Source organism: Alligator mississippiensis, chromosome 14, assembly GCF_030867095.1.
Source record: "Alligator mississippiensis isolate rAllMis1 chromosome 14, rAllMis1, whole genome shotgun sequence".
NCBI lineage: Eukaryota > Metazoa > Chordata > Crocodylia > Alligatoridae > Alligator > Alligator mississippiensis.
This window is the reverse complement of record NC_081837.1, coordinates 31731876-31759638: the sequence shown is the minus strand read 5'-3', so window position 1 is coordinate 31759638 and position 27763 is coordinate 31731876. Positions and strand designations below refer to the sequence as shown.

The following is a 27763-nucleotide window of genomic DNA, read 5'->3' as shown; positions in this document are numbered from 1 at the left end:
GAAAACGGATGCTCTTCCATGCACAGGTCTGGGGGAGGCGAACCTTCAGGATTATCCTGAACCACCTGGTGAAATGGTTCCTGAGGATCCCTGCCACTGGTGACCTCCAGCATCACCCTTTATGGCCCCTTGTGCTATATTGTTTCCACTTCTGTTTATCTCAAAGGCTTGCACGTGGGTTGTGCATGCACAGGTGAGCTTCCAGGTGAGCCCAGGGCAGGGGTGTAGCAATCACTTCACACAATGACTGAGGGATATTCAAGACTTCATACTGATAGACCAAGCAAATGCAGCCCTCCAGGACAAAAGACAGCTGGTGTTTAACCCTGCAGAGCAGGGGGACCCTTCAGTTCAGGGGATATCCCATGCCCCGTTTGGGAGGGCAAGCAACACAATGTAGCCCCGGAGGTGCTGGAGGGCTGAGAAAGGGAAAAGGAATTGCATTAGCACTAAGGTTTGACTTGAAAATTGACTCAGCACCCAAATCTGGGGCCAGACTGTCACATGTTCAGCACAGTGGGTGCATGGCAGTGGCTGAGTTGCTGGGTGGCGAGAAGCAGAAGCGATAGCTCTCAACGATCCAGAGGTTGGATCTACATCTCCCGAGAGAGACAGCAGCAATATGAGGCCTGCGGCAGAGTGCTGACTTGCTCAGTGCCTTCCAGGACTGTCACTTCCTTAAGCAGCTCTGGGGCTCCTGACTACCTTGCAGCCAGTGCTGGGTAGGGGTAAATTGTCACTGTAAGCAGGGGCAGGTCCAGGGAGTTGCACTGGTGCACTTGCATACCCCTTTGATTCCTGCTCCACCCAAAGTTTAACACCAACTTCCAGGGAGTAGAAGCAGCATTTCTAGTCAGGCAGCACTGAGGGAGTCAATTGATGTCATGGCTCATTATAATCTACCTGATCCCTTCTAAACTCTTTATTCCACAGGTGCTAATGACCCTCCCTGCTTTTTAACAGTCTTGATCTTCCACCAATCAAGGTATCCTTTCTTCTGCAATTCTGCTGTCTGGTAGCTGTTCCTGGTAGCGAAGCTCCTATTTCATAGCCCTGCAGGCTGCTTTTAACTCATTCCAATGAAGTTATATTTGTTTTTGCTTCAATCCTAAATTGAATAATATAGCCCTAGGCCCTTGAATACTAATAGAGTTCCTAGTTTATTTTTAACTGGAGAAAAATACGTGTTGTTTTATATGAGATGATGTACCTCACCATTTTCAAAATCCTAGATCTGCCTGCCCATGACTTTTAAGTGATAGTCTGCACTCTGTGCTTGCTCTCTCCTGCTTTCCCTCTCACCTTCCTCCCTTTGGATGCTCCCCATCCACACCCACCAGTCCAACTAGCACCATCTCATCCCATACCCAATCATTCCTCTTCCCCACTGAGTTTCATGACTTGGCCAACACTTGCATTCCCCACCCTGGCCTCCTCTCCTCTCCTTGCCACACATCATCCCACCAGTGAGAGGGAAGTGGCACTTTCAGCTATTCAAAATACCTTTTTTAGCTGATCTGGACATTTTCAGCCCCGTTCCAGCTGCCTGTTTGCTTCAGCCCTCCCAGACTCCTTCCCTTGCCCTCCTCCCCACCAGCCCTTCCTGTCCTCTTCTATCCAGCCCTGTCACCCAGGTTTAAGCATTTTTTGTTTCCAATTAACTGACTCCCTCCTAACTAAACCCTCCTCAAAACATCTCCTGGCCTCAACTTGTCACTTGCTGCCACTTCGTGAGTCACTCTGTTACCAGATTCTACCCTGTCCCCCTTCACCCTGCATCTGGTTGATTTACGTAGATTAGAAGTGCTTTGGGGCAGGGCCCACCTTCGTGACAAACACTGAAAAAACTTAGTGCTTGTGTAGTGCTGAGTGCCACAGGATCCCACGTTATGTTAATAAGCAGCCTACATTAATATTAATGATGACAATGATAAAGGGCCAGTCAGTGACCCTGGACACCTGCCTAGACAATGCCCAAGGCTCTATGAAATCAATGAGCAGGGTCCTATAAAAGTATCTGTGACTGTTTTATCACCCAGAGCAGTAGAGCCATGCAAGCAGCCTACTGCCACTCTGAATTGGTCCCCATCCTGCATCGGTGAGGCTGGCTTGCACACAGGAGGTTATTATTTGGACTGGTGGGTCTTCACACTTCCCACAGGCATCTTTTTATTAACACAGCTAAATGCACATTCTCAAGTTACAACATCACAGCAGGGCCAATGCACAGGCAGGTGTGAGGTCCGCCCGATGGGATGCTGCTCACACAAGCCAGAACTGATGGGATATGCACAGCCAGGCCTTGCGGCAGGAAGAAAGCTGGCAGGCATCACCATCTGCTGCATTTCTGTCTGGTATGCTACAAAGGGGCAACTTCACTCCAAGCTGCAGCTTCTTTCTAAGGGACAGAGAGACAAGACTGAGTCAGGAGGAAAGGGACTCACTGAGAGCAGAGCCTGCAGGATGGGGAGCCAGACATTGCATGGACCCCCTGTCATAGGATCCAGCTTTTCCTTCAATGGATGAGTCATGGCCCTTTACACACACACACACACACACACACAGTACATCCCAACTTACAATACTACTCCTTTATCTCCCCACTACTGCAGACTTGGTCACCTGGGGCCCAGACTTGGTCTCCCATACACAGGCACATGCTCAAACACACACCCTGACCCAAATCCCACTGGCTCTTTGTCTCGCCCTTTATGCGCAACTCCCCCGCATGTCTAACCATGCTTTTGTTCCCTCCCTGCCCTGGTTCCCCCATCCATATCCACATGCTCAAGGGATCTGTGTTTACTGGCATACCACTCGCACAAGGCTCACATGCTCACAACTTCCCCCATCTTCCACAGGACTCTCACAGCCACTGGCACATAAAGGCCCACCAAGGTCATGAGTATTGCAGACTGCTTCCCTAGCAGGGTTTACGTTGTTATGAGAACCTCTCAGTAATGACAAGGGGTTACCTTGCTCTAAGCTGGAGCTCCTGGCAGGGAAGGACGTTGCTACTTCCCACCTTGCCTGCATGCTGCTCTGACCATAGCACCAAATACTGCTGAAATAGCACCCTCAGCCACAGCAGCCCATATGGACTGATTCTGCACTGACCCACCTGACTTAAACAGATCAGATCTCCTTTCCCAAGACCCAGAGCCAAACCTACCTTTCTCATCATCAGCCCCTCGAACCATCCTCACTGGGGCACTGTGAAAAAACACAGGAAATTGCAACAATTGTACAGCGGAGTCAGAAAAACTCCCTTGGTGTCACGGTCACTAGTTCTGCAGAATGTGTCACTGCTTCACTTCCACCATCTTCTCCCCTGCCCCTGAATGGCTGCTGTGCTGGGGCCATGCTCAGCTAGACAGCTGTAGGGACTTTTTTGCCAGCCCCTCCACCATTATTCTCACACCACCCCAGTTTCTCTTCTGCTGCTGGCCTCTTCGCTGACTGTCCCCAATGATGCTCTACTCCCTGCCTAACCACCCCCCTCCTCCCCTGCCTCCATAGCTACAAGGAGTAACTATGTGAGTGTATTTTAAACCTCCATGTGACTGGCACACTGTTGAGAAGTTGTCTAGGATGTTCGCTCAACTCCCATTCCAGTGACTGAGTTGCTATACTCACTGCTGTGACATAGGAACAGCTTGGCAGATATTATGTAGCTGGCTACACAGTACATTCCCTCCCGCAGCCCTGGCACCAGGTGTTAAAAGCTAAGCACCTTTCCTTACATTGTGCCAAATACCCTTATGTCCCCCACAGCCTCACTGGGGCACAAGAGTGCCCAAGGTCTTGTCAGATCACAGATACATTAGTTATAATCAGAACAGAAAGTCTCCTCGCAGCTGCACATCGGGAACATCTAGTGACCAGGGAACCATGACCTGCCTCGAGGTCTGTGTGCGACTGTGCTAACTCAGCGCACTGACACACTGCAGTCATGAAAAGGCAACCTTTCACCTATCCCAGGGTGGGGTGCAGGGATCCAGAAGGGAAATCTGCTGCCTAAAAAAGGGCAAACATGGCACCTGCATTAAAGAGGATGGACTTGGAGGAGCCGGGGCCTGTCTCTGCTGAAGCAGGGAAATGTGAGCAGGAAACCCCGTATAGCATTGCAAGACATAAATCACAGCAACTACATTTGGCTTCTGCAGCAAGTGGAAAGGACCAGTTGCCCAGACCAGCAGAAAGCTCTTTGCCAATAGTCCACTCCTGGAGACACCTAATATACCCGCTGCAGAGTTCAGCGTAAAGGGATAATGTTAAGAAAATACTGCAAGGCTGCGGGATTCCAGAGGGAGGGAACACGATCAGGACCAACACGTGGTATTTCCTCGTTCCAACCAGCATGGGCAGCCTGGGGGAGCCAGGCACAGCTACATCTCTTCCCAGTTAGCTCTGCAGCACCCATCGCTGTTGCATCTGGGCACTGGAATAGAAGATGCACTATAAAGGCAGACCAAAACGCTGGCTTGCATCCATAGATGCTTCTCAAGCAAATCCCGGGACGTCATTCTCCCCCTGTACTCCGCCTTAGTGAGGCCGCAGCTGGAGTACTGCGTCCAGTTTTGGGCTCCACAATTCAAAAAGAATGTGGAGAAGCTTGAGAGAGTCCAGAGAAGAGCCACGCGCATGATCAGAGGTCAGGGAAGCAGACCCTACGATGACAGGCTGAGAGCCCTGGGGCTCTTTAGCCTGGAAAAGCGCAGGCTCAGGGGTGATCTGATGGCCACCTACAAGTTTATCAGGGGTGACCACCAGTACCTGGGGGAACGTTTGTTCACCAGAGTGCCCCAAGGGATGACGAGGACGAATGGTCACAAACTACTACAAGATCATTTCAGGCTGGACATAAGGAAGAATTTCTTTACTGTCCAAGCCCCCAAGGTCTGGAACAGCCTGCCACCGGAGGTTGTTCGAGTGCCTTCATTGAACACCTTCAAGATGAAACTGGATGCTTATCTTGCTGGGATCCTATGACCCCAGCTGACGTCCTGCCCTTTGGGCGGGGGGCTGGACTCGATGATCTTCCGAGGTCCCTTCCAGCCCTAATGCCTATGAAACCTATGAAACCTATGAGCACCAGAGTGCACCTCTTTCTCTCCCGGAGGAGGAGAAAGCACACAGAGTGGTAACGGTCTATAGGGCTTCTCCCACTGAGACAGTGCAGGGCATGGTGTGTCACCAAATCAATTCAGGGCTCCAACAGCTGTTGAGGGAGTGGCAGGAAGAGGTTGATTCAATCCATTCCTTAATGGGCAGGTTTCTATATCACAGAAAACACCCACAGTTGGGTTCAGATTTTCACTGAGTACACTGGTTGCTGAGCTCTTGCGAATCAGGATTTCACTGGCCCCTTTTGCTGCAGCCTCCACATGGAAGACAAGGACTGGGCAGGCTTTGGAGGACGGTCTCCTGTTTCCATCCCAGCTAGGGGTTGTATGGCCCTTACTACTGTAGTACGGCAGTGCCTAACAAAAGCATAAGGACAGGCAGAGCTGAGGTCCTTTCCCCTGGGATATGGGTTGCAGGATGGGGGAGTTCATGGAACCAGTGCCTATGGCGCAGACAGAAGCACATCTATTTCTAGTGCTGTCACTTCACGTCTTGTTCCTAGCACTCACCCATCTCTCTACCAAGCATGAAGAAGGTGCTGAAATGTCCCAGCTGGTTGTTGCAGCAATATTTCTGGGCACAGGAGATGCCCACCTCGGCTCTCTAGCTCTGGGCTAATTATAACACTTTTCACTCCTGACCCTCATACATAAGACACTGATATGTGTGTGCTACAGGCCCCCTCTGGCCTGGATCTGCAGAGGATAAGCTCCACCACGGTGCCGGCTAGGGCACTTTGGGAGCCTGTACATGAGCGTGGAGGCTGCTCCGACACGCTGTAATCACAGCGCCTTGGAGCAGACTTGATTGAGTCTGCTGGAGCGTGGTAATTGCTGCGCTCCAGCAGCCTCCCACATCTTGTGTATCAGCATCCCCGCACTTCAAAATAGCAAAGGGGTTGCTTGAACAGAAAGCTCATAGCACAAGCTTTAGTTTAAGTACCCCCACCACCATTTTGAAGCAAAAGGACACTGATACACAAGACACTGTGGTGTTTTAATTACAGCAGTTCTCAGAGCTGCTCTAATTAACGTGCCACCCCCCCCACACCCCTGGAGCACACATAAAAATGCCCATTTACATGTGCTCCAGGGGTGGCGGGGTGGCACTTTAATTAGATCTGCTCCAAGAACCGTGCTAATTAAAGCACCTCAGCATCTCGTGTATCAGCAGCCTTTTGCTTCAAAAAGGCAGCAGGGGCACTAAAACTAAAGCTCATCCGATGAGCTTTAGTTCAAGTGCTCTCACTGCCATTTTGAAGCACGGGGACACTGATACACAAGCCACGGGAGACAGAGCTCAATAAAGCAAATTAAGGCTCGGCTTTGCCCAGGCCTAAGGCTCCAAGTCTACTGGAATTCAATAGGAGTTAAGTGCAGCGCTCCCTTAAAAAAATTATACTGGAATTTCATAGCAAAACAAACAGCTGCAATGTAACTGTGCCAGGATAAAGGACTTGATCAACCAGGGAAGGCAGAGAGCCACAAGCAGGTGCATTCATACACATGTCAGCCTTACCTTTCACATCAAGCTTGCAGTCTACTGAGGCTTCACCTAAGGGATTCACAGCTTTGCAAGTGTAGACCCCACCGTCAAATGGGCTGGCCTTACGGATTGCCAGAGAGCAAACTCCCTGCTCAATGATGGATATATATCTGGGGTCTTCCCGAATCTCCATCTGATTTTTCATCCAGATAATTTTGGGCTAAAAGACACAAGTTTTTATTAGCAGCAGGAATTAATTGGTTTCTCAAAGAGCTGCTGGTGGTGAGACAAAGGGACCTCATCCACCCCAAGTTTGAGGCTGCTCCCTGCAGGCTCTGATCTTCCTCAAGGCTACAAGGAGACTTGATCAGGCGGCCTCTAGATGTTTCAGCTGCTGCAGAATGCAGCAACCTGCCTCCTAGCAAGGGTCGCCAGGGGCACGTGACACTTTGCTCTCCACCGACTGCTCAAAGGCTTCCCAGCACGATGGAAAGTGATGTTTAGGATTTATAAAGGCTTGTGTGGGCTGGACTCCAGTTATTGTTGTCTCTGTCCATACTCTGCAGTGAACCAGAAGCAGCCCAGCTTCTCTGATATATCAATGTGCGAGCGGATCCCTAGAACAACAGCCCTTCAGGGCACAACACCCAGCACTGACCAGTTGGCAAATCTGTTCCCAACATGTGACTAATGGGGCTTTGACACAGCAAAAAAGCAGGGTTTAACCATATGCCAAGTACCATTATCTTAGCTGTGGTAAAGCACCCCAGGGCCATAGAGGTGGGCAGCCTGGACACTAACACTTGCCATTCACAGCTCTGCTGGGGAAAGCAGCTCTATTTGAGAGATGGAAAAATTGGGGCTGAGGTGAAGTAACTTGTCTGAAGACAAAGAATAAGCCATTGACCAAGGCAGGGTGACCAGGCCCTGAGCTCTAGCCACTGCCTCTCAAATGCAGAAGTCTTCATTGCACCCACAGAGATTCAGCAAGGGTTGTGGTGCTCCCCTAACCTTCCCTCACTCACAATGGAGGGAAGCTGACCTGTTAATCAGCACAGAAACTCCTTTGAGCAACCTTCCCTGAGTTCACTAATGACAGGGTACCCCAGCCTCTTCTGCCCAACAACAGGCTCAATGCATGTGCCCGGCAGGGTCATGCTAGAGGGCCCAGCATCTAAGCCAAGCACCTCCCTGGTGCACTATACAAGGGAGGGCAAATGAAAGCAGGGCAAGGAGAAGGCTAGATGCTTACCATGGGGAAGCCCCTCACACAGCAGAAGAGATGGGTGCTGTAGCCATTGGTGGTGGTTCTGTCTGTCAGGGGCTGGGTGAATTTGGGAGCCTCCAAGAAGTCCTTGCATAAGTACGTCTCAGGCTTGAAGGAGGTTTCTAAGAAATAAGACAACAGTTTGCTGCAATGACGGGCAGTGCCCTGGGGCTTGGGCAGAAGCAGTGGTACAGTCTGGGGACCCTCCTTGGAAAGTTCAGCATTGGATACTCCAGAACAACCCTGCTTAAGAAGCATGCAGCTGGGAGAAGCTAGCTTAGCATGCTTCAAGGTAGGGGAAGCTATTAGGGAAATCAGCCCAACCCCTGGCAACCTGTTTTAGTATGGCTTACGGGAGAAATTATTGGGACTATTTTTTGTGTCCTGCCTGTACAGGTAGGGGTGTTAGTCACCTAAATCCAACAGTTTGAGTCCAATGGGTGTCCCCAACCCCTCCCCCAATGATCTGAACCAGCTGTGTGACTGTTAAAACATCACCCACTCTCTTGGGTCTCGGCAGGATTAGAAGCAAGAGCTGTGTTGGGAATCCCTCTTCCCACAAGACAGGGCTCCTGTCTGGGGCCCAGCAGGGCTAAGAGATGTTTGGACCCTAACCCCATGGCGCTGAACATTATCACCAGGATGTTTTGACATCTAGGACATTCTTGGCCTCAACGCCATTTACTCCCCCAGGACAGGGAATAGCCGGCAACTTCTCCACGGTAGCATCTCCCACACCAACCTATTTTCTTAATATGGGCGAGCTCCTTGGTGATGGCAGCTTTTGGGCTGAGCCCGCAGGCATTCTCTGAAAACACCCGGAACAAGTAGCTGTTGCCGATGATGAGGTCCGACACGGTGCAGTTGGTGCGGGTGCAGCGGTCCAGCACAGTGAACCATTTCTGAAAGCCAAAGGGTGTCATGCTGTTAACAGGTGGACTGAGGGGCACAGGGATAGCCTAGCCCCAGTTCTTTTTTTGTTTGCAAACCCCACATGTTCAAGAAGCAGTTCCAATGCCGAGACAGCGTGATTGATGCCAGCAGTCGCAGCAACTCTGGGCTCCTATACGTGTGCAAGGAGCCAGCTGCAATAGGTTGGAAATGCAGCACGTCGAAGCAGACTCGATTGATTGAGTCTGCTGGAGCACAGAAATTAACACACTTCGGCAGGCTCTAGCGTCATGTGTATCAGTGTCCCCGTGCTGAAAAATAGCGATGGGGCTCTTTGACCTAAAGCTCATTTCGTGAGCTTTATTTAGTTCAAAATACCCTGCGATCAGCGTTGGGGATGCTGATACACGTGACACTCAGGCACTTTTAATTAGCATGGCTCCCGGAGCACGTGTAAAAATGCCCTCAGACACTGACTCCTGGGGGAGCTAGGTACCCCTTTCCACTCCAGATGGAGGACTGGACACAACCCAGACAGCTGGCCCAGGCCATTGTGTGCTTGTGACCTGCAGGACTGCTCCCTGCACCACTGCCCTGTGCTTGCAATCCTGACTTTTCCTTTAAACAACAAAAATGTCATTACAAGCAAATGACAGAACCCAGTGGGGTCAACCCGGGCTCCCAGCATCCCCAGGATGACAGCAAAGGTCTCTCTCTCTCTATTCGCCTTGCCATTACCTTCCCCAACACACTGCTTGCCTGTAACAGCTCAGGGCAGGGATGATATGCAAGCCCCACACTGCCCTGTCACTCCACAGAAGTGGACAACTACTCTGTGCTAAAGCTAGGACAATCTGACCAATACTTTGCAGGTGAAAGGAAGACCTGCCCACACCTTATGCACACTGGAGAAAATTCACTTAGATGCAGAGCATGAGCCACTGACCACCCTGAGCTGTGACAAGTGAGGCTGTGCAAAGACAAGCACAGGCAGGCAATCCCAGCCAGGATAAGCCTTTAATGCTCAAAATAAGCAGTTTGCCGGCAGAGAGGCTACAGCTGTTGACACAACATTTAGCAGTTGTCTTGGTTGCAGGTTTTGCCTTCACCACACTGTGTGACAGTCCTCCTTTTAGCCTGCACACAGGCATCTTTCAGCACCAAGTGGTCTTTCAACAGGTGCCTGTGGGGAGCAAGCACGGGACTCTCAGTGCTTTAACTAATTCAATCCAAGAGGCTCTGGCCTCCCCTTCCCTTCCCTTCCTCTGGCCTCCCTCTCCCCACCTACCATTTCTCCCTTAGCTCAAGTCAATGCATCCAGTGAGTAAGTCACTTGTGTTGCTATCTTCTGGTCCTTTTTGAGATACCCAGCAAGGATTGCTGTCAATCCAGGAGCACACCCCCTTGCGGGACCTCCTGCTGGTTTATAGCCATCAGAGCTCTGCCTCCTGAGATCAGTGGGCAGTCACCTATTTGTCAGCCAGCATGAGAACAGTAGCATGCTGAAAACCTGGTGGGCTCTTCCTGCTACGAGAACAACACCTTGGTCAGTGCCACAGCGCTTCGTATAGAGCATTTCCTCAAGAAAACTGAGAGGGGATCCGACTGCCGTCTCTAATACATGACAGTGGCAAACACCCAGGAAAGAAAAGTGCTATTTAAACTAAAGGAAATATACCAATGCAAGAATAAATGAGGATAAAGAGCCCATGTATAAATTTAGAAAACTTCTAATCACATGAATTTCATAGGTTTTGGCACAACCAACCAAGAGGCAGGGAGGGAACCACGTAACTGCTTTTCAGATGGAACTGAATCAGCGTATCGTTATGTGAGACAGTGCCCGTGACGGTGTGGGACTGGCCTCAATGACTCAGGGAAGACCCTTCCAGACCTACATACCTAACTGTCTTCTATGAGGTTTTTTATAGCCTGTTGTACCATCCTTTCACTGTCTCTGGGCACGTCTACAAGAAACATTTACTGCGGAGTTGCCTAATTAGCTCCACAGTAAAGTCTCAGCATCTACACATGTGGCCCTTTTGGCCGCAGTCAACTAATTCACTCCACTGTAGGTTAGTAGCTGTAAACACAAGTACTATCCAGAGGTGGCATTATTTAGTGCACCACAACATATGTGTAGATAATGACAGGGCTAGCTGGGGCTTAAGGGAGCTGCCTGCTAGTTAGCCCTGCACTGGAGCACCCTCGTGCCCCAGCCACTCCTGCAGCACACTGAGCCAGGGAGAGCAGCCCCGGGCTGGCAGACCTTTCAGGCTCTTTCTAGCCTCAGCCTCCCCATTTAGCTACATGACGTTGCATTGCCCTCACCCACCCCCAGCAACTCACAGCTCCACTCCCTGTCTCTCTGCTTCTCACATGTGTTCTCATGGACTGCAAACTGCAGCCTCCAGACCTAGAGCCCTCCCCACACCCTCCCTCCCAAGAATTACTGCTATCCTCAGATCTCTCCTCCAGACTCACTCCTCCTGTAATTCTTGTGGGAGACTTCCAGCTCTTAAACAGGGACTCAGGAATCCATCGTATTTATTTGCCTCCTTGATTTCCGCCCCACAAAGTAACTGATTTAGAAGAGCAGGCTGGGACCAGCTCTGGCCTTTGTGAAGTCATGAGTTGCCCTTGCCCCCATCCTTTCCAGCTGTTTATGACACATCTGCTTTGTCCTGTCATAGGTTGTAGTCTCTTTGGGGCAAGGACCATATTCAACTCTGTAAAGTGCCTAGCATAACAGGGCCCTGAGGTTGACTGGGGCCTCTAGCAGTTACTGTGATGCATATAATTTTAACAGCAACAGAGATAGCTCAGGTACTGGTCACAAGCTAGCTGCAATATCAGGAACTCTACACTGCATCCTGTTCGCCTGGTCTGTCTTTCTGTTCTGCATCTGTTTCGTGTCCAGCCCAGGACCAGGACTGGGGATCCTAAGCCCTCTGTAATGCCCAGAATAAGAAGAGGAAAAGAGCTGAGAAACAAATAGAGTTTGTGGTCCCAAGAAACGCTCCATGCAAACCACTCATGTTCCAAGCAGAAAGACACTTTCATACATAACCCAAATTTCCCAAGGCAGAGTCTATTTCCATGCCTGTCCTTCTGAGTGAGGTTCTTAGGCTTGCTCATGACATACAGATGCTCATCACATCTGCCTTCATTAGGTTCTCTACACTGCTATGGGAGACATGACTGCAGTGGGTGTCGGTATACCTGAGTTAGCTCAGGTACCCTCAGCAGAGAAGCTGCAGCAGCATTAGCGTCAGCTGCTCTGGCAATGCACAGGGTCCCCAGCAGACTGATGAAGAGGTCTACACTGGAGCTTGTTCTGCTGCAGTTTCCCTACAGTAAGGACACAACTTATCTGGATTAAAGCTGGTATAGACATGGCCTAAGCTGGCTCAGGCTGTACACCCACACCAGTGACCCATGGCTAATATGGACAATTTAGGCAGAGCTCCAGGACTCACCCCACTCTTTTCATCTGATTTCTGGACAGTGTATCCTTTGATTTCTGAGTTCCCATTGTCCTTTGGCGGGCTCCACTCTAGTGCCACGTTAAACCCCCACACGTCGACCAGCTTCAGATTCTCTGGGACGCCCGGCCTCTCTGCAATGATACAACACATCAGAAGCTCATTTCACAGCCTGGTGCCATCTACTACCAGGTGCAGAGTGGACACAGTTGCTCACAGAAATGACCAGCCACTTGCACCTCCATCTGCCTGCACCAATGGTAGCTGCTCTGCAGAGCACATCAACAGTTGTGACCTTGGGTACCCAGAAGGGGTATGAGTAATCCTGGCTGTCTCTCCCCCAGAACTGTCCTATCTGCTATGGTTTTATAGCATGCCCTTAACTATTGCATCTGGGCAGAGGAGAGATGTGCACATACATCTGCCTGATGTCATGCCTTACGCATTTGCAATGGCACACAACTGCCTCCAAAAGACTGGGAGGAACATACAGGCATCTGGAGCCACCTTCAGCCACTCTAGGAGAGCATCTTAGCCTTCTACCCAATAGCAATGCCTGCAAAGACCCTCAAGCAAACACTCTGTCCCTTGCACATGAAGGATGGCACCCACCATGGCAAGTCACTGTTGGGAGTCCCCAACATCAGACAAGAACAAAGAGGTCTTCAGCAAACTTCTTGGCCCTGGAATACCCTCAGCCCACAGGGTTACCTGCCAGGAAGATGCCAGGATGCTCAAGGGTGAGAGGGCCCGAGTCCTCTTGTTCTACAACCTGAACAATGCCAGCTGCAGGTCAGAAAGGAGGCATTGGCTGGGATGATGGAAAAAAAGCACTGAGGCTCCTGCCAGCTCAGCTGAGGCGTCCTGTGTGGGGGTTCTGGTCAGGTAAGGGGTTTGAATTAAGTTGCTAATTCTCTTTTTAGCTGTCCCAGGGATTTGCTATCCCAGCAACAGATGCCTTATGGCAGAAATGTGCCCTACTGGCACCAGGCTGCTAGGAATCCTGCTTCATAAGGACACAGGGCAGAGGCTGAGTAAAGTCCCATCCCAGTACTGCCCCAAGTCCTTTGAATGCACTGTGCTTACCAATGACTTGGATCTCAATGGTGGCTCGGTCCTCCAACCCATCTACCTTGAGGGTCATCTCGTACTTGCCGGAGTCAGCAAGTTTTGCCATGCGAATGAAGAAAATAGTATCCTTGTCGCTATTGCGTATGTTCGCTCTCTTGAGATCCAGGGGCTGCCCATCTTTGGTCCAGGTCACCTGTGGCTTTGGCTTTCCCTAGAACACAGCCAAAGAAGAATTTGTTACCTCCTGGACTGCATCGAGCCTAGCCAGCTCCAAGACAGTGGTTCTCTTGGGGTCTCTACTAGAGTGATGTACAGGATGGGGATGGAGGGGAGGGGAAGTAGGATGGCCTCTCTGATAGCAAATTGAAGAGTAGGGTGGTTAGCTTTGCCTAGTGGGTAAGTCTCCATTGCGGACGCTAGTCCATTCTCATGCCCTTGTGATGTTCCCTGACAGCTATGTCCTGGGAGTGGCTGTGGCTAGCTGGTTTTTAGCAATACAGACTGGGCCAACCCATGCTCATGCCACTGCTAAGAACCTATAACGCTGCAGCAGTGGTGCCAAAAGAGCCTCAAAGACCTGACAAACTTTGGTCCTGTTCCTATGATAGGGTCTGCAGAGGCCAGCCTCCATGCCCTCATGGCTATGGCTTGTGCATGCAGTAGGCTCACACTCTCGCCTTCCCTCTACTTTGCCTAGGATTTAGGGTGAGTGCTATTTTAAATCCTGTGTACTTTAACAAAGCTTTTTCTCTGTTTATTGCTCACATTACAATAACACCTATATGCTCTAACAGAGACCGGGGCCCCACTGTGCTAGGCAGGGTACGCAGACACAATGAGATCATGTCCATGCCCCAAAGAATTTAGTCTAAACAGACAAAACTGACAAAGCGTGGAAAGGGAAACAGGCACAGAAAGGAGACAGGAGACATCCCAGGTCACCCGGCAGGTCAATGGTAGAGCCAAGAACAGAACCCATGTGTCATGACTCCCGCTTCAGTGCTGTATCCACTAGATCACACTGCCTGTATGTCTCTCACTGCATAGTCCTAGGCTGAGAGCGTTTCATCCTTTAACTGCACCCAAAGCACTCAGCACATTTACCCAGGCAGTACGTTCTCCCAACAGGGGAGCAGTCCAGTTGCAGCTAGCTTTGCTTGGAAGAAGGGAATCACTGAGCACTGTAAGCACGGGGACCAAACCAGAGCACAGTGGGGTTGAGAGGCCCCACATGCCATGTCTATGATTTATCTATCCACACTGATGTAGGCAAGGGTTGCACACTGACTTTCAGGGGGAGGAGGCAATCCAGTCTTGACCACCGTGATGCCCCAAGGTGCATGCGGTCTTGAGGCACTGTAGGCATGGCAGTGGCTATGGGTACATCCTCCTGGGTGAGAGGAAGCAATGCCCCCCTACAGAAGGTGAGAACCAGCAGTAATTAATGCTTGCAAAAAGAGCAGATGGCTCCACAGCCAGCAACAGAGGGTCCTGCCAATGCTGTCCTACTCTGAATGTCTTCCCCACAAAGGGCTGCCACAAGGATGGCAAGGCATGCCAAGCCTCTCCCGTGGGGAGAAGCCTGCTCAGGAAGGGCTCTCTGCTGCACCGACAGAACCTTCTGCAGCCCACCCTTGTGCAGGGTCCCCCGCTCAGAGTTAAATCCTCCCCTGTCTGAGACCTTCAGGACATCCACAACCAGACTGGGAACAGGGAGACACCAGAATGTCCAAGGGAGAATGGGAGGCTGAAGCCTTCCTGTTCCCCAGCCTGAACAAAGCCCAGCTGCAGGTCAGAAAGGAGAGAGCATGTGGGCCAGCTGAAGAACTGCTAGCTCAACAGCGTCCTCCTGTGTGGGGAATGACTCTGAAGGCTGGGACAGAAAAACATCAGGCCAGGGCTGCTGGAAGACTCTGGTGTCTCCACATCACCCTAATGCAGCCTTGCTGGAGACATGGAGAGGAAGGATTGCCTAATGCAGGGAGCCCCAGGCTGGATCTGGAACACAGGGCTCCTTGTGGGCCAGAACCAGCCCAGGTCATGAGGAAGCGATGGCAGTGACAGCAGCAGTAGCTCTGACTCTGGGCATTGGCAGGATGGAGGCAGGGTGGGGGGCAGGAGCTGCAGCTGCTGCTGCCACATGTCTCATGCCAGGGTTGCAGCTCCAGGTCTGGCTCTAGTTCAGGCACAGGGCACAGTGGGCACCAGTCAGGTGAAGTGGCTGGAGGGTGACCAGGGCTGTGTAAGCCCTCCCTTGCCCTCCTATCACCCATCATCATGCCTACTGGGGCCTCAGGGCCCTGGATTCTGGGACAGGCCGCTCTCCCTGGCCATGCTCCCTAGCTTCTGGTGACCCACTGGTGGCCCAACCAGATAAAGTAGCTCCGCAGGCTGGATCCAGCATGCAGGTCATATATTTGACACCCCTGACCTAGTGGTTACATCAGGATCCTGGAACTTGAGAGACCTCAGCTGAGTCACTTAGCTGCATCTTTGTAAAGGGAATAACAACACTACCCAACACCATGGGAGTGTCCTGGGATAAATATGAGGTGCTCTGATACTTCACTAAAAAAAGCCAGATAGGAGGGATACCTGGAAGATAAACCATGGCTTATGTTTAAGGATATCAGCAGCTCCTGCCCCATTCTCTAGTCCCAGAAGGAACATGAGTGTGAAACAGGAGCAGGTCGTCAGTCAGATAGATCCATGCCAGGGATCTAGGGAATTCCTGGAGTCTGGATCACCATAACAGAGACAGTCTGAAGTGACCCAAGCACTGCCTAAGTGAGCATCTGAAGGACCCCAAAGTACTTTCAATGCTTAGTACTGGGACTTGCCAGTTCTGTAACAAAATGAAGTCATCATCTTTCATGAGCCCAGATTTCACCTTGATCTCATGTGTAGCAATGACAGCTGGCAGAACTGGGCTACAGACCCATTCAGGTACTCAGACCCCCCTCCATGCCATAAAGAATGAGGAAGAGTGATAGTGATGTGCTATAAGTGGAAGAAGATATCACAGAGAACCCAAGCACAGCAAGAAGCTTGTATGACCATCCTTCCAGCTCCTTGTACCTTGGTAGCATGAGTGCTTGTGAAGATGGGCCCTAGTCTGTGGGGCTGGGGAGGGACTGCAGAGATGGCACCGGGGCTGTGCTTGCAGTCTTCATGGATTCCCATCCTGGGGTGCCAGTGTGCAGGCTAAACTCAGCTAGCATCAGTTCCTGTATCCCTAAAAGCTAGAAGTTGCTGACTTTTCTCCAGAAGACCAAAGCACACTCTCTCTGGGCTGGCTGTGTGCTCAGCTTCATCTCTGGACGTAGCACAGATGTGATAAAGCAGCTGTTTCATACTGACACAGGGCTGTTTCAGTGCAGAGGCTTCTCTACACCAAGATCAGCAGCAGACTTAAAAGATAAAGGATCCGATGGATCACGTGTTGCAAAATTGCCCAATTGTAGCTTTTGGGAGCACCTCCCCACCTGTCACCAGAGTGCACTGAACACCTGTGGCATGCCCAAACCCCAGGCACGTGAGCCAGGCCGCCAGCCAAACTGGACAGAACAATGAATGCAATGCCCCTTCTTCTCTCTGTGCAGGCAGTCTGGGCCCTGTGCCAGGCTGACCCAGGAGAATGTGCAGCATCTCTTGGCTGGGCCTCTCAACCTGAACAATACACGTTGAATGGAATGAATACATTGCAAGGCAGCAATATTTAGTCTGCGTCCCTTAAAGGACTGTCCTGCTGCCAGTGCTAAAGATCCCAGCCCGTGTGAGAGTCAGTGAACAGGGCTGACAATGCAGGACTGGGGAGAAGTCCCTCTTCTCAGCAATGAACTGTTCTTCCCAACCTTAACTGTGCTCCAAATGTAGCTACTCATATTTCATGTGACAGTCTGAATCCTGGGGATGAAGTGCTAAGGAACCTCAGAGTAAACCCTGGGCACACACGGAGATGGGGACACAGGGCTGGCCAACCTGGGCTACACACAGAGAAAGGGTTATGCGAAACAGAGGAAGCTAGTGGAGGGATCCAAGAGGTCTGATGAGGTCAAAAGCAGCAACAAGGAAGAGAAGGGTGGTCCAGTGGATGGAGGGCTAGCTTGAAACTTGAGAAATCTGGGCTCAATTCTTTGCTGTATTATGGGGAGGTGGATCAAGCTATCCAAGGGTGGGCTCAGGTGGACAACTAGAGGCTACAGAATTCATGTAAAACCTTCCATATAATACAAGTTGAGATGGGGGAAGGAGGCTGGCCATCCCTAGCAGACTTAAACGTAGCTGTTGTGGTATGCTTCTGGCAGCACCTAGAGCCAGCTACTGCCCCAGGGGTAACAGTTCAGCTCTGCCAATGATGCAACAGGGGCACTGGAAACATAGCCGTCTAAAAACCAGAGAGTTCAGAGCATGGCATCTCTGAGCCTTTGCTCTCCAATCTTCATCATGCCCCTGGCACATGCCTGACCTGTTGTGAGCAAACATCCCTCAGCACAGTGGACGGGGTCCCCTCTACAGCCTGCCTGGGCCATGCTAGCTAGAAAATCATTGCCTAAATCATCACCAAGGGAAATAAACACAAGGATTTACTTTCCGGGGAAAGGCATTCATGGACTCAGACTACTTCTGAGTCCAAAGACTTAGCACAAGAGGTTCCCAGTTTCTCCACCCCCACACTGCTTGCCTGCCCTGTCCCTCAACACTAGCTACACCTACCCAATGGGAGACACATTAGCCCAGAGTCTGCAGGCAGCTGGGGCTGCTCCCTTTGATCGCGTGGTCCCTGGTAGTGACTTACACTAGGTGTCATCTACTGAAGGGCAAGGACAGTTCCTCGTGTTTAGGGTTTTACTGGCATGGTAAAGAGATCAGGGCACTAAGCACCCAGTTGGAGTATGCACAGCCCTTCACAGACACCTACATAGCCATGAGAGCCAGCAGAAGAGGATTGTTCAGTATGCAACACAGAGCTTTGCAGCTGCTCAGTTAGGCAAACAGACGAGATGACACTTGGGCTAAAGGAGCCCCCTCCTAGCCCTCCCCCAAGCACCCAGAGTGCAGGGAGGCAGGACTGTTTAGAGCCCACCTTCAGCACTCCTGCTGGAAGCATCCAGTGAGCCCCTCTTCCCCTTGTGGGGTTTCAGGGGTCAGGAGGTTTGTTTAATGAGAAATCCATCTTTCCCTCCAGCCTGCTGAGCATAAAAAAAAAAAAACTGGTGGCATGACTCTGTCCCCCCACACCAGCACAAAACTACATATTTTCCCAGGGCCTCACTGGGGCAGGAAGTATCCCAATGGGGGCCACTCCAAGGCTTAGTGCAGTGGAGCTGGAGAAGGAAGCAAATGCTGTTGATGTGGGGGGGGAGGCAGGGATATTGGGGTGCTGAAGTGATAGGACTGAGGGGAGAAGCAATATGGAGAGAGGGTACATATTCCCATGCACTAGATTTGTAAAGTTCGTTTTCCACTCCTGCCGTCCTCTGCCGCTGAACCCCACATCTCAGCCCCCTGTAGGGAGGCTCAACCGTAAGTGCCATCCTAATCTTTCCTCCCATGCCCCCTACTCAGTCACTGGTGAATCCACCATCACCGCTTTCTATGAAGTCCAGTGTGGGGTTCATCTTTTACTCTGTTGCCTCCTTTGCCTCATGTTGCAAGAACTGGCAGGCTCTTGTTCCTCCGGAAGGGGGAACAAATCAGTCCTCCCTTTCTGTCCAAGTGACCAAAACCCTAATCCAAGCCCCTGTTATTTCTTGCATTGGTTGCTGTTATCTCTTCTGTGCCATCGTAACTTCTGCGCTGTCCACCTCAGAGCCATATGCAATACAGCTGCTAGGATCCATCGGCCGTACTTACCTGACCCCATTACTACTCGCCTTTTACCACAACCACCGTCATGTGTCCCACAGAGGAAAGAAGTGTCACTGTCCCCATTTACCAGTGAGGAACTCAGACAAAGGTCACATAGTCACAAAAGGAGCCCTGGGTAGATCAGGGAAAAAAAACCCAGGCCTCTCAAGTCCTCAGTTAACTCAGTAGAGTCATCCTTTCCCTCTTATGCCTTGATGTCATTGTGTGCCTTTGGCCCCTCCACTGCTTCCCCACCCCCATTTCACCACATCAAATTCAAGAGAGATGTTTCTCCCCCCACCAGTAATCCACACCTGTCCATAACCGTGGTCTCCTTTTGAGCCCATGCTGGTTCTGGAAGGCAAGGACCACAGTATCTTCCCATGCCGGGGGAGTTTGCTTAATGTGCACAGGACAAGCTCCAGTAACCATTAACTGGGAACATACCTGGAAAGGGATCAGCAGGTTGATTACTTCTCCAACTTGCCTGACATATGTCTGTCTCAGGGAGCGTGGCACTCGGATCTTGGGATACTCTAGGCAAAGCAGAAGTCACGCTTGCCTGTCATTTTCATCAGAGACCTCCAGAAAATCACAACCTCATGCTCTTAGCCTAAAGCAGCTCCTCACGTTCCCATAACTCCTTCCCACCCACCCCGACATCCCAAGCATCTCCCCTACCTGGGCAGCAAGAGGTTACTTCACACGCAATGAAATGCAGCCACTGCCACCTAGTAACACAATGCAAAGGGATTGAGGAGGGGCAGGGGTGTTACTTGGCTAGCAGAAGCCAATTGAGGTTAGTGGAAGCAGATTGCAACTGGGCCTCTCTATAATGGCACAGGTCTTTGAAGTCTTTACTGCCTGCATGTCTTGTAGTTCATCTTTTAGGTTGTGTCGCCTGCAGTACTGAACCAACCAACCCTACCGCTAAGTCTCTGGGGCAAGTACTCATGTAGAGAAGAGTGCCTGCAGTTGTCAATGGCACCAACCCCTGGACACAGCTCCCCTATGCACCATACTTTGGGCTGAGTCCTGAAGTCACTCGCACCACTCCCTTGCAGCCCAGCCCTGGCCAGCATCATGCTGGGACACTGAGGTCAGTATTGACTCACAAGGCAGAGCAGCCCCACAACTCACTGCAGCTCAGCACCCCTTAGCATCATGCTATGCTGACATGGAGGAAAATATTCCCTAGACTCATGTGACACCAGTCCCTCCATCACAGCACCCCGCAGTTGGGAAATTGTTTCTTTGCCGACTCAGGGGATAAGGGCTTCCTATAGTCCAGTAACACCCTTCCTTCAACAACTGGGTTTCATTTGGAAGTTCTCCTGCTTAGATGTGAGCTTGGAGAAGTCTGTAAGCCAAATGGTGTGGGGTTACTGTAAATAGGAGCTGAAAAGCTAACAGTGTGTGCTGGAAACTTGCATCTAATGTCCCCTAGGGAACATCCTAGAGATACGCAGAAAATGCTTGTGAATGTATAGTTTCCATGTGAATGTATATGGACTTGCTGCTGCCTCGGAGAGTCAAAATAGCAGTGGTGTAACCCTACCGTGTCCATTTCTGGTGGCAGGTCTTTTGCAGGACGAGAATTTATGTTACTGCATAACGAAAGAACTGTGCATCTCCCAGGATTAAACAAGCAGGAGCTTAACTCCAGCAGGGATATTGTCTAGGAGCATTTAGAATTAAATCTGAGTAGAATGAGGCCTAAACAGCTGTGAGTGTAAAGCACAGGCAACATATTTGAGGTAGTAGAGAAATGCCTGACGGTCCCAGATGGCCTGGCCAACAGCTGATATTGCATCTCTGCCATGCACTCTTCTATTTGGCCCTGGAATCTTTAGCTGATGCTGACACTTGCCCTTATCAGTTTTGATGGAGCACAGAAATATGACACTCCAAGAAAGAATGTTAATTCATGTGTATCCTTCTCAGTTCCTACACAGAGGCATCACTGGGGAGCGATAGGTGTGGCATGCCCTGGCAGAGCTCTCATAATTGTTTCTCCAGGTGTGAAAGCATTCTCCGAGCCCTACTTACATCCCAAATGCATGTCAGACATTGATAGTTTTCCTTTTCTTCCTTTGTTTTTCAGGTCTCCAAAAAGATATATTTCTCTTCCCATCCCACCTGCTTTTAACCATCTGTCTGCCACATTTCTGCTTTTTAAAAATCCCTTCTGTTCTCCTCAAAACACTGTACATGATCAACTGAAATAAGAAAACTCTATAAATAAGCGCAGAAAGAAAAAGACAGAAAGGAAGGTTCAGGACAGAGTGAAATATGCTAGTCTATTCTAGTTTACTGTAGGTTCTGGTAGGTTTTTGGTTCTGGTAACCAAAAATGCAATGTTCGATCCCTGTGGGTGCAGCTACATGTTCATTAATGTGCCTTAGATACTGCACATTTAATTGAGGACTTCTTTAATAAAGTACTAACTAAATGTGCAGTACCTAAAAGTTACTGCGCAGTAGTGCTGGCGCATGGTTATTTATTGACGCTTACTGCATGTTAGCCTAATGATAACACTGTGCAGTACGCTATTAGCATGGTTTTTGCTGTGACATGCTACTACACAGTGTTATTAGGCTAATGCACAGTAAGCATCTCATGTAGACGCACCCAGTATGACATGTTCCCAGGAGATCAAAGAAAGAAGTCATGAGCACATACAGTAAAAGTTCTGTTATCTGGCATCTTACAAGCCGGCATGCTCCACAAACTCGTATGCTGGCTTGTAAGATACAGTGAAACCGGAGGTGCCCACCGTAGCACTTCTGGTTTCTCTGAGCCCCCATGGCTCGGGGCAAAGCAGTCTGTGCTGCCGAGCCCCCATGGCCCGGGGGCATATCAGGCTGTGCAGGGCTGTGCGGGACTTGCCTCCCTGTCCCACAGAGCCCACAGGGCCCCGTGAGAGCGGCAGCAATGCCACGGGAGGGGCGGTGATGCCGTGGGAGGGGCGGAGGGATGCCCCAGACATGGCGTGAGAAGCAGCAGCCGGGGCCGCTCAATTAACTGACATATTTTGTTATCCAGCATCCCCCGTTCCCGGGGGATGCCAGATAACAGAGCTTTTACTGTATATAGAAATAACTGCAAAGATTAAGTTAATGCCACTTTCTGATTGAGACAGATCAACAAAAGCCAGGAAGTTCAATCCTGTGTTCATGACCACGCTAGAACTTGGCCATTCTACATAAGCACAAAGCCATAAAACTGACTAACATCTCATTGATACAGAAATGCACAACTCCATCCATTGTGGGCATGTTACAGTTTGGTCAAGACCCATCTTTCAGTTTCCTGAATTCATGCTGTGGTAGCGCAGCCATAGTGCTCTTCATCTGGAATTGAATAGGGCCCACAAGTGTTCCCACTGAACAGAACTGGATAACTGAAATACAGCTCTGAATCTGCATAGCATATCTGGCATGTTAATAGCTCTCAGCAAGGACTGTGTTGGGTACTTAGCTCATGCATGTTGGGTATTTAACTCACTTATGTTCTTTTGAAAAATAGCCACTCCAGGGGTCGTATTTGACAGAGCTGGACACAGAACAAGTGGAAAACTAAAAGAGATTATTGTTACAGGAATAAGGTCCTGAGTAGACTACAAACTCACAAGAGGGTCAGTGAACACTCTTGAAACAGTTAAGACAAGAGCTGGCTCTGTGAGATAGTGTAGTTCACTACATAGAGTACTGGACTGGTACTGGACCAGTTCAAGAGAAGTGGTTCTATTCCCAGTTCTGACACGAGGCTGCTCAGTAACCTCGGACAACTGATATCCCCCTCTCTGTACTTTAGTATTCCTATTTGTAACATGAGGGTAACGATACTGAAAAAAATGACAGAAAAGCACCAGGTATGAATAAAACCAGCCTTGTCTACATTAGGGCATTTCTGCTACTACTGCTCCTTGGTTCAGCGATGTTAGCTGGAGCATATGGTGTTGACAAGCCACTGGTGGCTACAAGCTTACTAAATGCAGTGTTATGTACATCTGTTGTGAGTTGGGTTGGACAAATTCCTGCCAAGAACCTGCAACCCTGCATATGTTAATGCTCCCACTTCTGGCACTAGGGTAGTGACAGCACTTGTAGAAAACTGGTAAAAAAAAAATCAATGTGTAAATAAAGGCACAGATTGATTGTGCTCCCCTGTAACATAGTTACAAACTGAATTACAGCAGGGAAATCGGATTGTGGGAGAAAAATATCGGTCTTGAAAACATTTTCCACTAGCACAATCGTCTAAAAATAATCCCTCCCCACAGCAAACACACAAACCATATTATCTGGAACTTACATGAAGCCACACAGTTCAGTCATCCTACCAGTGTAATATATAGCCCCATCATTTCATATTTGATATGGGACACCGTAGGACAAGGAAAGCACTGCTCCAAAGGCACAATGTTCATTCCAGCTATAACCCTCTTTACAAATGCTTGTAGCTTTCTCAAAATGTTTCTTTGTGGGATGAGATGTCTCTAAAGTCATTTTTTTTTTTTGCAGGGGGGAAGGGTGTTGTTTGAGAAAAATCAGCTGGGGTCTTTGAGAAATATAAAAATAGGCATGTTTGCAAATTCTTGTGAAAGAGCTTAGCCTTTTTATGCTCTTGGATAACTGAAATACAGCTCTGTATCTGTATATCAGATCTGGCATGTTAATAGCTCTCAGCAAGGAATGCGAGTCTCGCTAAGCATGGGAATAACTATTGATTAACAAGTTAGAAGCAATTAAACCTCTTCTAATGCAGACAAACACTGCTTAGCATTCCTTAACAAAATAAACATGCATCACTCCAGGTCCAAGCAGATGTGTGTATACACACACACACACACACACACACACACACACGTGCTTCTGCACACATGCATACATAAGTAATAAGTACCACAAAATAGATGAGTGTGGAAAGCACGTGTTCACTAAGAGATGAGTGTGTGTGCATCTGCTTCTAAGAGCTCAGAGCAAAATAACACAGCAAATACCTTTTTCAATAATTAGGACATGTATCAAAGCCTTTTGTTGAATCTCTGATGGTACGTGATCATTTCATGACACATCTTCTGTCTTACACAAAATAGTTAAGAATCCTAACATAGGTCAGGCCGCAGGGGCGGGCAATTATTTCGGGCGGAGAGCCGCTTACTGAGTTTTGGCAAGCCATCAAGGGCTGCATGACAGGCAGTCAGGGGCAGATCAATATTAATTTTCTAAATTTTTTAGGGGCCCCACGGGCCGGATAGAATGACCTGGCAGGCCGCATCCGGCCCACAGGCCGCATTTTGCCCACCCCTGGGTCAGGGCCATCTTAATAGAGTACCTTAAAGTCAATGGAGTTTGCACCCATTTATACCAAAACGGAATTTCAGCTGTTAATTTTACTATTAAAAAAAAATACTGTTTGATCTTGATCTAATTTGTAATGCACAAAGGGGAAGAGTCAGGGTGTACAAGGAACTCAACCTTCAAGTAGCACATGCTGACTTCTGTCCTTCTTTGTACGACTATTATATCGCATGAGTGTTGCACTATTTGGAATCTGTACAGTGGAAACAATACTTTACCAAGTATCTCCCGGATGGCGACAGGCTGTTCCAGGACAGCTGGGACACTAACTCCAACAGAATTCACAGCCTTTACGCGAATCTCAAGTTTATCTCCAGATGTAAGGTTGTGGATTGTGTACCGGGGGGAAAGCAAGGGCTCCTTGTTAGCAGTCACCCACTCTGTAGCTAAAACAAACATACAAAAGATCTTCACTAATCATACACTAAGTTACAGGCAAAAGACTGAAGCTGCCAAATGAAATGTGCAACAGAGATAAATGGATACCACCAATGTACAGTAGGTCTATGCAGGATCAGATCCAGAGTGGCATAGCGATCTAATGGGTCTGCAGTGTGGTCTGCTGGGTCCACCTAACTCTTTCTATATGACGATTCTCAAAACCTACTTCACTGAAAAACCTTCTCAGCAGCTTACCTCTTATGAACTTTCCTTTGCTTCCCAACGTGATCCTCACTAGCCAGTTGTCAGCTTTACCCCCAGTAAAAGGCAATCCCGCAAGGCCCACATGCAGAATTAGCAAGACTTAATAATGCTATTGTGGTAAACGGGATCAGACTTTCATTGTGACACCGGCTCGCTTTTCTTTCATGCAATTTACGTAAGCATTTGTAATGGCCCCAATGATCACAGACCGCTTCATCATAACTCACCCCGTGGTCATGAGTCACTGCACTGCACAAACAACTTTGACTGAGACACGAGCAGCAGACCGGCATTAAGGCCAAAAAGATACCATGCAACTACAGGTGGTTAGTCACACTGCTCAACAAGGGAACGGTGAATATCAAACAGGCGAAGGAGCACGCATAGTGGCCGAAACATGCTCGCATAGAGTAGCTGATGAAGTAGGTTGTTGCTTACAAAAGCTCTTACCTCTCTGAAGCAGTTACTCTCTAAGGGCATCTTTACATGTGCTCCAGGGGTGGGGTGCTTTAATTAGAGCGGCTCCAAGAGCCCCTCTAATTAAAAATATCTCGTGTATCAGCATCCCTGTGCTTCAAAATGGCAGTGGGAGAGCACTTTATTTAAAGCCCATGGTACGAGCTCAGTGAAAGTGCCCCCACCGCCATTCTGATGTGCAAGAAGCAGATGTTGGCTGGCTAAGTAGCATGCCCCAGCAGACTCAATTAATCGGCCTGCTCCGACACATTGCAATTACAGCAGCCTTCTGGCACATCTACAAGCACCCTAAGGTGCCACCCTGCCCTACTTTCTGCCATCCATAATGGAATGAATGTTGCTTTATTTGTTTTTTTAGATTAGGTTTCATCTGCTCCTTTCCCAGGCCTAAAGAAGGTCACTTTGCGCCCAAAAGCGTGTCTATCACCTCTCCCAGCTGCACGGTCACCCAATAAAAGATATCACCTACAAGCCTTTGTTTCTTGCATGTTTCCTGGACCAGCACGGCTACAACACGACAGCCCTGCTGTAACTAGCTGGACAGGCAAGGCTTGGGAGCCTCCATAGGCTGCAATGTCCAAACCTCAGAAAACACCTCCCAGTCATCTAATTTACCAGGTGCCCTAAACCCTAGGACCAGTGCCTATACCCTCAAAAGACATGGTTTGCTAGCTAACACCACCTATCTCTTCCTAATCCTTAAACTTCCTTTCAGGCCCAAGAGGTTTAGTTATTCCTCCTACCTCCTCTCCCTTTTCCTTCCTAACTGCCACCCCTTAACTAAGCATCCTGGGTTCAAAGCCAAAATATACTGCATCTGCCAACTGAACATAAGCTCACCCTGCTCAAACCTGAGACCCTCAATTGCAGGCTCTGACAGTGTTTAGGCACCTCAGTATGCAACCTGGTTTTTAAAGGCAAAAAACTTGCCGTGTTTCCTACTGGCTTCAGCAGACCCCTGGAAATCAAGCTGCTTTTTTCGATAAAGGGGCCCTTGCATGAGGCATGCGAGCGTAAACATTTGGACGTACGCTTTTGAGCACTCCCAGAGTTTCCTTCTATTATTTTTTCTATAAAAAAAATAAAACGAAGGAAAGACCTGAACTTTTGTCTTGCGCCTGCTAGGACTAGGTTTACGTTCATTGTAGTTGTTCAGACCTTCATCCAGGAGCTGGCACCAGTAATGGGAGCGCTGGGTGGTCTCACCTCTGTCCCGCCGCCCAAGCGCGTGGCTCGGGAGGAGCCGTGGTGCTGCGGGGAGGGAGCCGCATCCACTGCACCCACCTAACCAGGGCTGGGTGGCCAGCTCAGCCGCCCTGGTGCCAACTCGTGGGAGTGGGGGAGAAGGGGGGAAAAAGTGGCCACCAGAGCCGTGCAATGTGCCCGCCACAGCCAATGTGGCTGCTGTCCCCACGGGTCGCGGCTGCACCCGCCTGCCTCGTTATACCGAGGGGTTACACGGGGAGCTGCGGTCTGCTCCTCCAGCTAAACCCGCACCAGGGGGTAGCGGCAGCCGGCTCTGAACTCCCGAGATGCTCCTCCCCCAGCACCCGTGCACACGCACACAGGTCCCCATGCGCGCACACACACACATCCCCATGCGTGGACACACACACACGTGCCCCCATGTGCACATACAAACATCCCCATGCACAGACACACACGTGTGCGCGCGCACACACATCCCCATGCACGCGCACACGTCCCCCCATGCACGCGCACACGTGTGCGCACGCCTACTTCCGTGGGCGCGGTGCTCCACCACGTAGCCGTCCAGGCCGGCGCTGCCGGGCCGCGCGGGGGCCGCCCACGACAGGGTCACGGAGCTGTCGTCCACGTCCTGCACCGCCACGTGCGCCGGCGGCCCGGGCGGCTCTGCGGACAAGGGCCCCGTGAGCACACGCTCCCGGTCCCCGGTCCCCGCCCGCCCGCCCGCCCGGCCCGGCTCGGCCCCGGCACCTGGTGGCGGGTCCCCGCGCTCCGCGGCGGCCGGCTCCGCTCCTGCGGCCGGGGCCGGGGCCGGCTCGGACGGCGGGGCGGCGGCGGTCTGGGTGCCGGACATGGCCGCACGGGGCCGGAGCAGGGGCCGCCGCGGCGCT

General features: G+C 50.3%; 1 protein-coding gene across 2 annotated transcripts; it reads right to left on the bottom strand.

Moving 5' to 3' along the window:
* Positions 1-2139: 2139 nt before the first annotated feature.
* Positions 2140-27741, bottom strand: MYBPH (myosin binding protein H). 2 transcript variants are annotated; one of them, XM_059717667.1, is made up of 11 exons: positions 27624-27741; positions 27405-27539; positions 24761-24928; positions 19624-19712; positions 13342-13537; positions 12250-12389; positions 8622-8781; positions 7865-8001; positions 6646-6832; positions 3173-3213; positions 2140-2398 (listed from the first exon to the last, which is right to left on the bottom strand). In XM_059717667.1, exons 1-10 carry the CDS (start codon positions 27724-27726, stop codon positions 3203-3205), a joined length of 1326 nt encoding a protein of 441 aa, XP_059573650.1. In that variant the 5' UTR covers positions 27727-27741; the 3' UTR covers positions 2140-2398; positions 3173-3202. The 2 variants fall into 2 exon arrangements, with proteins under 2 accessions (XP_059573650.1, XP_059573651.1); XM_059717668.1 differs by lacking the exon at positions 27405-27539.
* Between the last annotated feature and the right edge of the window lie 22 nt (positions 27742-27763).